The sequence below is a fragment of the Nesoenas mayeri genome (genome assembly GCF_963082525.1).
Source record: "Nesoenas mayeri genome assembly, chromosome: Z".
Classification (NCBI taxonomy): domain Eukaryota; kingdom Metazoa; phylum Chordata; class Aves; order Columbiformes; family Columbidae; genus Nesoenas; species Nesoenas mayeri.
Window position 1 is genome coordinate 58,586,936 of NC_137542.1, and position 13,122 is coordinate 58,600,057.

The window sequence follows — 13,122 nt, forward strand, 5'->3', positions numbered from 1 at the left end:
CACAATATTGGATGTGGGACTTCCCTAAAATCTTATGGTTTACCAGCAGAAGGTGAATTATGTATTTTTTTTGGTGTTTCTTCTCTCTTCTCCCTATCTGTTTTTTGCTTCACTCTGGAGTGTGAGGAAAGACTGACTTTGGTTTGGCTTCAGCTGCCAAATTGTCAGGCAGTTGGCACCTTCTGTGCTATCAATGGGCTGTGTAAACTGTAGACATGAAGGTGTGGACTGAGTTTTCCATGTCTTAGTTCCTGCTGGGCTTATGTGGACAAGAGCAGGAGATGCCTCTCAGAATTTGCGGTAGGTGTTAGTCTCCATGGTGTTAAGGCTTGCGACTATGGAGATCTAAGAGCCCACTGCTGTGGCTTGTCCTGCAAAGGCACAAAGTCATTTCAGGCTGGTAGGAAGGCTTACCTATGATGAAATCTGTTGTGTATGAGAATAAGCTTGTTTCTGAAGCAAAGATGCTACTGAGAAAAGACCAGATTTCTCACAAAGTTTTGCATGTGATGAAAAGGGGGGGTTTTTGTGTGTTCTTTTTTTTGGGTTTTTTTGAATGGTACATGTTTCAGTGCACATGTTTCAAGGGTCCATGGCCTCAGGAAACACAAGCAGCCATGTCTCATGCTGCAGCTGATAAGTTCCTTCCCAAAGGGGATGAATCCAGACAGCAATCTGTCTGGGCATGATTTATCTGGTGTGGCTTTGAAGGTGCAGGCAGTGGATGCCTACAAGGATTGTCTTACTAGTTGTAAGGAGGAGGAGTAAATTGGTCTGGAACTACCTAGGGCAGGCTAATTGCTTTATTAACCAGCTTAATTAATGAATGGGGTGGAATCACTTCACATATACGTGACTGAGCCTTGGGAAATGAAGAAGAGCCCTGGGGAAACAGAAACTGTAATGACATGTATCCTCACAATTTCTTTTTGATGAAATTAATTCAGTATGTGATTTCTTGGGCTGAAGTTAAGTGTGCCAATGGAAGATCTATCCCTTGGGGTATGAGTTCTTAGGGACTGTGTTTTACATGGATTTATGTTATTTGCCTAGGGCTTTTGAGTTTTACACTAATTAAAAAAAAAAGTAAAATTGAGAACAGCTGTTGTTTGTTCTGCATCATAGCAGGAGAGAAGAATGCCAGTAACACTTTCTTTCCCTGACAAGTGATAAGGCGTCTAATCTTACCCTTGTTGGAACCCCTTATACAAGAGGGCACAGTTACTTCGTTCTCCTTCAAACTCTTCTTTAAAATTCCCTCCTCTGCTGCAACATCTGCTAAAGCTGAGGCTACTGAGGTGCTACTGCTACAGTCTGTCAAACCAATTAGTGGTGTTTTCTTCACCCAAGTGTATTTATAAGGCTCCATCTCTTTTTTTCAGGTGGTCAGTTTTCTGGATGTGTGAGGATCATCTTGATCAGAGTATCATGTGCTGGGGACACAAGACAGGAGGGTTCCCAGCTCTTGTGGGACTGGGAAGGGGTGTGTGTGACAGTCAATCCTTTATATGAATGGTGACAAAATATTTGAAAAGCAGAATGTTTAGCTTCTAAATTAAGTGTTACAATGGGAGATTAGAAAGCCCAAATGAGGATTGTATTGTGTGATAACCTGTGCATTGCCCGCCTTTGATTTGGTAGGCTATTGTGGTAAATTGCTGTCACTTTTGAGTTTCCCTTTAAATCATGCAAGATCTGAACAGGCCAGTACTCACTGGAGTTTTGCTTTTTTTTTTTCTCTCTTCTTTTCACCTTCCTCTCAGAGCAATTTATCAAGACATTGCAAGAATACCACGTGGTCAATCCAGTAAGAGTAGATGCAAGCGGGAATTTTCTTTCTCTTAATTTACACCATCACATCTCAAACACAAGGAAGAAGAGAGATCTCAGCAAAAAGGAAAATGTCATATATTACAAAATTAACTACAAGGAGAAGGATCTGTTTTTTAACTTGACTGTCCACATGGGATTTCTTTCCCGTAACTATGTAGTAGAACGGAGGCGTGGCAACTACACTAGCGCGAAGATTGGAACTGGCTTGGGAGTTCCTTGCCACTTCATTGGCACGGTGTTGCATCCAGGTTCTGGGAGTGGGACAGCAGCGATCAGCGCTTGCAATGGCCTGGTAAGTGATGTGACCTTTGCTGGGGTTCTGGGCTAATTTTGGTGTCATTAGAACTGAGCTGTAGCTTTTATATAGGAATATGTTTGGTAAGAAACTGGATGAGCCAATCTGATACCTTGCTAACATAATGCTCTGAAATAGTCAGTTCAGTATTATGGATGTTATTTGGAGTTTTGGAAGAAAGAATCAGAAAGTCAAAAGTTGATGCCGAGTCCACTTGGGGTTTATTTTTTGCTAGATTTTTTTTTTCCTGGTGGTATGGACTGAACATCTACATCATTCATACGAATTGATGTTATGCAAATATCCAGTCACTGCTTTGCTCCTGTTAATAGTTGGAGTGCCTTTGTTATGCAGCTGGATGTGGGCTTCTGTTTTAATTGCCTCTAAAAATAATGTAGCTCAGGTGCTCTGAAACTGCTCTGCAAATCAAACCAACTGATGGTAGGTTGGAAAAATTGGGAAATTTGCTTCAGAACTGCACTGCAACTTCAGAAATGCATTTCCCTGCCTGCCTGTAAACGTTGAAATGTGCTCCCTGCTATTGAGAAGTATGAAGCTTTCAGAAACTTTGGAAAATCATTATGTTACGGAAGTATACTGACAATATACAAGAAGTAACAAGAAGGCACCTCTGATGTGTAAGGTTCCAAAGTTTCTCATTTCATCTAGGAGTGCTCTCAGCATGTTGCCTAGAGAAACAGATCGTGGCTTCAGGTCAGAAGCTTCAGTCTTACGAGCCTGAAGATCAGGGATTTTCGAAGGAATTATTTCAGTGGGGACCAGCTTATCAAAACTTCCAAGAAACATGTTACAGTCGTGCAGGGTCAGTAAGGAAAAGGAGTTGTGATGATATAAGTAGTTCATTTTATTGGTTTATCTTGCGCTTTACCAGAATGTTTGTTTTCACTAGGATGATAACTTGAAAATGAGGTTCTGAGTCTTCATTATGCCTTCTGAAGTATTTAGTCTGCAACAAATATTAAAAAAAAAAAAAAAAAAGGTACTCAAATTGCATTTTAAATTCAGCTTGGTAATAACTTTCAAAGTGATCCTTTCACATGGGTTACAAACTTTTTGAGTTTTACTCTAATTTGGAGGTTTGTGAAGCAATGTTTGCTAGAATACAGGCTTGGGGATTCTTTTTGATGAAACACTTGTATCAGAAAAACACTATTGTGGTTTGGTTCCCTGCTCCCCACTAAACTGAAACTTTGAAAATAAAGAATCATAATTAGTTCAGGTTGAAAGCGACTCTGGAAAAAACCAAGATGGCTTTGCCCAGGAGTCACTGCTCTGAAGAGTTTGCAGTGAGAGTTGAGTCTGAACCTCTTAATTCCTCTGAGTGCCAGAAGCTGGGGAAAGGTGTCTTAGATTGCCTAAAAGTTTTCTAACAGGTGCAGTGTAATATGAAAACATTTATTAACAGATAGTTTTGCCATCATTTAGAAGTGCAGTCTGGTTTTCAGGATAAAAATTTAACATTTCTGAAACCATTTGTGGTTGTCTTATGCTTCCTGATTAAATTATTTCCATCCTGGAGAACCCCATTTTTTTGCTCTTCAGCACTATGTCTATTTCTGCCTTTTTTTTTTCTTTAATTCCTGGAACGTTTTGTTTCTCCACTGAAAAAGATTTTTCTGTTTATTCTCATGAGGGAGGGAAGGAGAACTGAGAATAGGTAAACACCATGGAATTAGAACAAATTATTTGAGATACTAAAAATCTGTCTGATGAAGAGGAATCATAAGCTGGTTTACTGTGGGAGATTAATTCTAAACTACTTGACAAAAAGAGTTCTGTGAAATAATACATTGCACAGAGTGAGGTAAAAGGGATCCTTGAGGCTGAGATGGAAAGAAGATAACAAATTAGTGCACTTCAAAGTGCCAAGTTCCCAGAATATGCTTTGGCAGTGGTGGCTGCTGGATGGGTCCTCACCTGGGACATCCTGGGTCAGGACCGCATGCTGAGTGTGTGCTTTGGCAAACTGGTCCCAGTAAAACTTTGCTACTCAGCCCAGCTCTGTGAGCTGACAGAGTGCTGATATGCTCAAACCTCATAACTCAAGAGCCAGTAAGAACTGGTATCTCAGCCTTCCGATAAGGAGAGCGGGAGTATTGGTGATGTCCCTTTCCTGATGCTGTTTTGGCTTGATAGCTCAGGTACATTATAAAAAGATAAACATGCTGTGCTTTTTTTTTTTTTTCATTTTGTCTTTGAGATGATTGTCAATAAGCTACATGAGACACCAGTTTACCATGGTAATGAGTGACTGGAAAATGTGTCATCCATAAACTGCTGATTTTTGCATTTCTTAGTGATAAGAGCTGGTTAAAATGATAGTAGTGGAGAATACCGATTTGATTAAAGAAATATGTTTTACTGGAATGTCCCCTTTGTTGACATTTTTAGTGAGAAATGGTTGAAATGTTACCTTGCGGTTTTGTCCAAGTGAATTGCTAAAGAATATGTAATCTTTTGCAACACTGCCCACCTCCTCCCACCCCCCCAATAATTTTGGCCTGAAGTGGAGCAAAATGAAATACTAAAGATGCCCGTGGGATGGGAATCCTAGTTTTAACCCTCTTTCTGAAATGGCTTCCCTTCATGTGAAGTCTATTTGGTTCATATTTGAAAGTTCATGAATTTCCAGGATAATAGCAGTGTATAAGAACAAAGTGTGGTGTAGATTTGTGTTCTATCATAAACGTCACTCACAAACAGCACTGGAAATATAGAAAACCCAGAAACAGATTTTCATCTCCCTTGTGTTCTTACTTTGAAATATATTCCTGCTTCCCTTGGCATTACATGGGCATTGCTCAGGTAGCAAAGATATAGCTCTTAATAATAATTTTTATTTGAAACACTCTTCAGAATCAAATTTCTTCTGTGTAAATCAAGTGGATGGAGCTGAAAAGATGTGGTTTTCAGAGAGGCATCTGTTCGACTAAATCATGTTGCCAAATGAAAGTGACACTTTCAAAATGTGGGAAACAGCTTTTTGCCATTAGTGCTTCTCCAGGTTGACAGTATGTTGCTTTTACAGCTACAATGTCATCATACTTGGGAACTGCAGCATTTCTTCAGTTGTTTTGAAAACAAAGTACGCTGATGTGTTACAAAATTCATTTTCATGTGTATTTATATGTTCTCAAGATGGCATATAAGGGGTGTAACAGAGTGACGGATTTGAGACACAAGAATAGGGAGGACAGTCATTGTATGACGTTGTTCATTTTTGAAAATCTAAATATGTCTCTATTTTCAGAAATATATTTTGGAAACAAATGGCTAGGCTCATGAAGGGATTTGGGCAGAATTGAACAAGAGGATAAAGATGACAAACTAGTAGAGGTCTTGAGGAACTAAATTGTAATTTCCAAATTTTTTTTTTTTTCCTAGCACCTTGTGATATCCTTTTACACTAAATGGGTCATGACCTTCTTAATAGGTTGAAGAACATGATGCTGTAAGCTCTACCTCGTCTTCTCTGGGTCAGTTGTTAAGTCTTCTGTGCTTCTGGGTCCTGCAGAATGATGCATGAGATTGTGTTAACATGGGAAGAGTGGGATAGACCTTGCTGTTTATTTTGGATCACAGTTGGAGAAGAAAACCCAGAGAGGAAGTCACTACTGAAACACCAGAAACAGATCAAACTGTGGCACTTGGAAAGAGCAGATATGAGATCTCTTAGGTACAGGAAGGTTTCCAAAAGGAAGTAAAGGGAGAAAATAGTGTCATTTTGGTCTCAGTGGAAATTTTTGGACTTGTCTCAGCAGGCTATTTAGGGCACACTTCTAGTAATACTTTGTTTCTACAGTGCCTTTCCAGAGATTATAATGAACTTTTAAAAATAATAATGCCTTAATTCTTAGTTCTGTGTTAGTCCTGAGATCCCTTGTGTCGTAGCATTAGTGTCAGCTTGTCCTCTGAGTAGAGCTGGGAGGGAGCCAGTCTTGGCAAAACTGAATGAATACCCCGGGTTTATGTACTCAGTCCTATAGAGCTAGGAAGTGAATTATTCCCTGATAGTCCATCCTCTTCATTAGGAACAAGGCCTTCTTTTATTCATCAGTAACACAGACATTGTTTATAGTATTTTTAGATGACAGAGCATCATTAAAGGTTTGTTTCCTTGACGCTTGTTTACAGTGTAGAGCTGTCAATCGACAGTTGCTTCCGGTAATACTTTTATCTTCAAAGGCTTTACAAGCATTAGCACGAAAATGGCAGAAGAATGGAGGAACATCAGCTTATGGATATTGAGAATGATCTGTACACATGTACCTGGTAGGTTTCTGGCCATACTGGGACTTGTATAGTATCTCCAGCTGGTCCAGAGGGTTGACCTCTGTCCTGATGGGCGTCAGAGTTTACAAGAAGTGTTGCCACTGTCCGCTGCCCAGGCAACAGCAGTGCAGTACAAAGTCATGAAACACTGTTTTTTTTGTTTACTCCCCTTCCTGAAATCTAGCTACTGCAGAACGCTGTTTCGTAGCAGTGACAGACGTACATGCCAAACCTGGTGGCTGCTGGCGATCTGTAGAAAACTGAGTCAAGTTTGCAGCCTGTGGTCAGGATTTCTGAAAGGTCTCCCCCACCTCCGTTCTTCCCCCTGTGCCCAGCCACAGTCAGGGCAGGCCTCTGTGGATGTTTAATTGGTGGCTGTATAACTGTTTCTCTTTACATGGCAGCTGGTGGGAGATGCTCCAAGCAGGTCCTGTCCGTGCAGACCTGTGTTTGTCATGATAGATGTGGCAAGTTTTTCACCAAAAAGCAGAATGGTGACTGAATTCTTCAGAAATGTAACTGTTCTCCTTATTGCAGGACATCACCATTGTGTGAAGCATAAGAGTGAGCTCTGGTACTTATGCTAAGGAGCTTTTCTAGTTAGCATGAGATGCCTTTTCCCTACTGACCCACCTGTTATCATCTTGTGATCTGTCTCAGGTTGAACAGTTCTGTGCAGGTTCTGTAACAACACTGCAGTGGTGGTGTGCCCTTTGAAAATGGCCTAATACTGCTCTTCAGATCTTCGTTTCCTATGGATATGGGAAGCCTGTATCAGGATGTTGGGCTACGCAGTGTTTTCTGCAGATGAGGTTTAGGAATAAAGGAATCTTTGCTTTAAAACAGCTTTATAATATTTTGATCTAAAGTAATGGAAGAATAAAATCCATTGCTAAGCTTACAATAGGGATATTTATCTGCTTCTGTATCTCCTAATGTATGAGGTTGGTTATTACTAATTTTTTCTGTTAGTCTGTTGTTAAAGGTAGCTAACAGAGCTCTTCAAAGCTACTGTTCTACACATTTGACTTTTATAGCCCAGAAAAATGGCCACATCTATTCCCCCTGCAACCAACAAAATTGCTTCCCTTCAAATGTAAGTAGTTTTTGATTACAGTAAGTAGACAAGTATGCAACAGGGCAGAAATACACTTAAGGAAGGGGGAGATGTAACCTTTTATTCAGTTGCACTGGTGATCAACTCAATTCTTTAATGATGCCTGACATGGAATTGCACAGCCCTAGAACATATTTGGGGTGGCTGTTGAAATGAAGTGTATTCTTGTGCTACCTCAAGTAAATTCCTTCTGAGAGACAAATGCACAAGTTCTTCTCCTTGGGTCTCTTCCCCTTCACTCATCTCTCCTTGCTTAATTGAACAGAGTCACTTATTTCTTCATTTGCCATTTCCTTGCCTTATATAACAGTTGTGTCTCTTGATTTAGAAGTCAGTGACATCTCCATAGCAGCCTCTTTTGATTTGTACAGATAGTGATAATTTGCTGGAACCAAAATGTAGGAATAAGGTGTCTGGAGAATGCCAGGCACGAAAGCAAAGTGCCAGTCTCTTCTTTGGGGGTGAAAATTGCTCCATGGCTGGAGATAACGGAGCTTCCAAAATTTCAGTATTGTGATTTGACTTCTTCTGGCACATGTAAAGAAGGAAAGACTTGCTAAGTGACTATGTGTATTTACAGTATGTCTCTTCTCTTAGATAGTAGTGTGGAAAATACTGTTAAGGAGAAACAATTACAATAAAAGTTAAGTACAGTGTTCCCTGTGCATCTATTCTATGCCAGGCTTAGTTTCCTGGTTTTCTCCATACAGTAATAAATGTGTGGGTATTCTCCATACTTGACTATTGTTGTGGTTGTGTTGTGTGGTGGTGTTTTGTTTTGTTTTCAAGATGATCCAAAAATAGTAGGGTCTGTGCTTCTGTGTTTGTTTTTTTTTCTTGTGGTGTGTTCCCCCCCTGCCCCAGTTCATCATTCAAACTTTGACTAGTATTTGCTGCAGTGCTTTAACATCCATCCCTTTGTGTTTGAACTTCAACTATCCATCTGCCAGCTCCCTTCCCCCAGTCTTTTGTCTGCAAAAATACTCTAATTGACAGGTCAAATGAACCTCATCAGTGATCTCAATACATGAGAATCTGGCTGTGTCTGTGGCTCCTGGTGTTGGCCTTGTCACCTTTAACCAATATGAAGTTGTTAGCCCATAAGCTGGGTATGGCTGGAGTTTTTATTATGTTGTTGTTATGTTTCAGTGGAACAGTCATTGATGGGGTAGGTTAAAATTAGGATTAGTCAGTATGAGATGATTTGAATGGAGTACCTCACGTTAGAATGTCTTGCTCCTTTAACATAACTATTTTTTGAGAACTTTATATATATAATTTCAAGAAATGTTATTCTTGTGTTTAAATCTGTACTTACTTATTTGATAATTATCTAGAAATATTAGTATACAGAGCTGTCAATTGTATTTCCAATTTCCATAATTTCCATGAGTCTTTTTAATGAATCTTGTATGTAGATATGTGGTATATGTGATAGTGGGTTTTTTTGGTTGGTTTTTGTTGTTGTTGTTGATGTTTTGTTTTTTGTTTGTGGAATTGTGACTCTAGTCTAAACTTTCAGAATCCAGAAGTATACATACCATCTATTTTGTCTTGATTCTTAATAATGTGAGGTTTGTAATATGGTCTGTTTTTTGTTGCTTTTAGTATCTTTGGAAGTTTTTGGCCAAATTGAGCCCAATGTGAAAGATAAATGGGTAAATGGAGGTATCAAAGCCATTAAGTTTTTATGAATTTTGCAGGTTAAGGTGGCAACTTGTGATCAGTGAAATGATGGATGAACAAATGCAGTAAGTTGTTACTGAGCAGGGTGCTGTGCTACTCCTGGCCCAGGTGATGGTGAGGAGAGCTGGAGGATTCAGGAGAGGGATTGGAGAAAATTTGAGGGAAAAGTGCACATATGAGAAGCAAATCAGTGGCAAAACAAGGTTTTATTAGTTCTGCTGTTCATAGAACTTTTTTTCTTTAATTCATTTCATGATGCTCAAAAGAAGGGTCTGACTTGGAAGCAAACAGAATTGTTTGTGCTGGTTGCCATATTAATAATGTGCTGTACCTGCTGCCCATCACAGCACATGCTTTGTATGTAATCATTAATGATGAGCAGAAGAGAGGAAGAACTGAAGCTTTCGTATATACCCAGTCAGTGATGCATATAATGTGGCATCAATAGGGACAGATCTTGCCAATTGCATGCCTTATTTTCTAGCTGTTCAAAAAAAGAAAATTATCAAGAAAAGCCTGCCTGGCTCCTGTTCTGAGTAGACAAACATTGGCAGGATGTTAAGTGATGAACAGCAATGGATGATGTAAACAGCAGAGCCAAATAGTCTGTCCCTACTGCTTGTGCTTAGAGGACAGGGGGCTAGTGGTGCTTTTACAGCAGGCGTATGAGCTTGGCTCTGGCACCAGCTGAAAGCCAGCATGCCTGAAGATCAGGTCCGGCCTCTTCACCTCTCTTCATCTCTCAGAGAGGAGCAGCTGTGATTCTTCAGCATCGGCACATGGTTGTATATACACATATATTAGACACACACACACACACGAGTCACAATTCCACACGCATCTATTGAGCTCTGTCATTGCAAAACAGTTTCGCTCAGCTAAAACTCTTGTTTAAGATCCACGCTGTGTGCTGAGAAGGCTTCTGTGCTGTTGTATGTATTGTGTATTATGAAGCCATAGACAAATGTGTTTGATTTTTCCAGCAGCTGCTGCTTAACAGTAGACTTTCTCAGACCATTTGTAAATTGCAACAGAATTTAAGTATTTAGTAATTTAGACTGGAATATTTATGTGTTTTATATACATGCTGGCTCAAGCGCATGCTCTGGAGAAAGGTTCATCTGAAATTGCAAACTTCAAAAACAAATAATTAAATAGGTAGTAATTAAAATGCTGGTTGTTTTGGATAAGCAGTGCCTGTATTTAAACACATCTATTATGCATTCCAATTCCAATGGCAAATAGCAAGTCCCTGATAAACTGCTTAGGCTTGTTGCTGCTTGGAAATCCTAAGAGTAGATCTAAAACCACTTGAGTTGTAGCACACAATAAAGGCTCATGTAGACACTGATTTTGATTTGAAGTTTTCTATTATTGAAATTCCACTCTTTTTCTTTTTTTTTCTTTTTCTTTTTTTCTTTTTCTTTTTTTTCTTTTTCTTTTTTCTTTTTCTTTTTTCTTTTTCTTTTTTTCTTTTTCTTTTTTCTTTTTCTTTTTTCTTTTTCTTTTTTTCTTTTTCTTTTTTCTTTTTCTTTTTTCTTTTTCTTTTTTCTTTTTCTTTTTTCTTTTTCTTTTTTCTTTTTCTTTTTTCTTTTTCTTTTTTCTTTTTCTTTTTTCTTTTTCTTTTTTCTTTTTCTTTTTTCTTTTTCTTTTTTCTTTTTCTCTTTTTCTTTTTCTTTTTTCTTTTTCTCTTTTTCTTTTTCTTTTTTTTCTTTTTTCTTTTTTTCTCTTTCTCTTTCTCTTTTTTTCTTTTTCTTTTTTCCCCATTTTTAAATGCATATATTTAAACCAAAGATGATTCTAAAAGCTCAATCCAAATATTAATATTTGTTTATCTAGATGCAATGTTAACTCTGTTTCCTTATCTAGAACACTCATGGACTAAATCTGGTAAAAATCGTAAGAATGGAGACTGTGGATAGGGTGAATTTCTGTTTTATCTACCATCCTCTGTCCAAGAATGACTAAGTAAATAGTGAGGGAGGAGTAAGAGCATGGCAGTAAGACATCTCCCCTTTGTTTATTCTTGCTACTGCTTTCAACTCAGATCAAATTTCTTGGTATGTTTCCTTTGTTCAGAATCTATCGATGGATTGGTTTTTCACATACTTTCTTGATCTCTCCTGTTTCACTTGGTGCTTTACTGTGAATTATAACACTTAAGAATGGATTTAGATATATCTTAGATGTATCTTTTGTTTTTCACTAGCTTTTTATTGGCTTCATTTTATGCTTCCCAAAGCTACTGTCTTGGAGGAAACAAAGAATAGTCAAATGCTCAGCATAGTGTTTGAGATGGTTTACTCAATGGCATAGTGTATTTTTCATTATTTTTTTGTTTCTTGGTAATTCTGAATGCTTGGTGCAGCCTTTTTGGACAGCTGTTGAGATGGATTTGTTATATAGGTCCAAACTTTTTTCTATTAAAATGGCAGCTCAGGTTCCAATTTTGTACAGTAGCAAGTAGATCAGAGCCCATCATCTTAATCAAAAAAGGTTTGGATTATTTTTCAGCTTTCTTTTCCCCTTCAACATGCCATGCTTTATGAATTTTAATTAAATGACAATGAATTACATCTTACTCCTTCTTATTCAGCTGCTCAGGCTCAGGAGAGCTTTCTGGAGTTCATTGGTCATCCTTTGCCCCTAATCTCCTGAGTAGCTTCTTCTAGCTGTGTTTTATTCTGTATAGCAGACTCTCAACCAATTTATAATCCAAAATGTAAACACAAGGAAAGTTGCCATGAAGAAAAAACTATTTAAGCTCTTTTGCAATGTTGTTAACATGGCCATAGCTCTGCCACTCAATGGAACTTAAATAGTTCAACAAATGTGTTTCTTAATTTTTGATATCTGTTGTTTTTACCTTCATTTTCTTTTCTCTCAATTTTTTTCCAAGTTTGAGTTTATTAAATCAAGATCTAGTCACGTCCATTGTCCTTATGATTAGATCAGATCAAGCAAATAGTGGATTAGGTACTGGAAAAAGCATGCTTGTTTTTGGCAGAAAACAATTACTAGGTAATTTATTTTCCTTTTGCAGAAATTCCTCTATGAAGAATTAACACACTTCTGTGTTAGCAAGAGAAATATAAATAATTTGTATTACTACAAATCTCCTTGGTGGATACTTACATAGCTGGAATGACGTAGGTAGTGTTTCACCCTTACCGAAGTCCATTACACTTCAGTCGATTACACTTCACTTCATATGTACCACTTGAGAATAATGTCTCTGCCAAAAAGTGTTCTCTGAATAATTGCTGTTAGTCACTTCAGATCAACTACATTTAATTTGGAGAGTTTTTTTCACTGAACAAAACATTTTTTTCCACCTTCCTTTTCCTGACATGCCCATATAGCATGATTTCAACTGCAAATTTATTTGGATCCAAAATGAAATTTTGGTTTAGGATTTTGCCTCTCAGTATGTAATTTTTGCTGACATCCTTAAAGAAAAGCTAGCAAACAGTTATATGTTTTGGAATTGTGGAAATTATTGGAAAAAAATTCTTTCTGTTCATTACATTGTTTTAGTTGATCTCAATCTACATTTTTTTTTAAAGGGGGCATGAATTGGCAGAAAAAATTCTCAGCTTTATATTCCTGAATGCCAGGTAGTTTAACAACAAATCCCAAACAATTACTGCTACCTCATGCATTTTGCTTGTTATTTTGGGGGGTGGGCATAGAGGCAGCTGAACTAGTAGAATATTCTTTTGAGCTGTGTTTCCATCTGTGTTTAATGACAGACATGATGTGGTAGTGCACCGCTGCAAATATATTTCCAGTGTCTTTGATGTTTTGAATGCTGCAGAATTATTGTTTGTAATTTGCACAGTTGTGGCAATCTATTAATTGCAAATCATTTTTGCTTTCTACAGTGGATCAAATTTGT

General features: G+C 38.1%; 1 protein-coding gene across 1 annotated transcript in view; it reads left to right on the plus strand.

The window, feature by feature from the left end:
* Positions 1–13,122, plus strand: part of ADAMTS12 (ADAM metallopeptidase with thrombospondin type 1 motif 12) — a gene marked incomplete at both ends in the record, with an annotated part of 180,521 nt that overhangs the window by 3,980 nt on the left and 163,419 nt on the right. Inside the window, one exon of the mRNA XM_080363013.1 lies at positions 1,764–2,125. Within this exon, the coding sequence (XP_080219139.1) occupies positions 1,764–2,125 (362 nt within the window). The remainder of the gene's footprint in view (positions 1–1,763; positions 2,126–13,122) is intronic.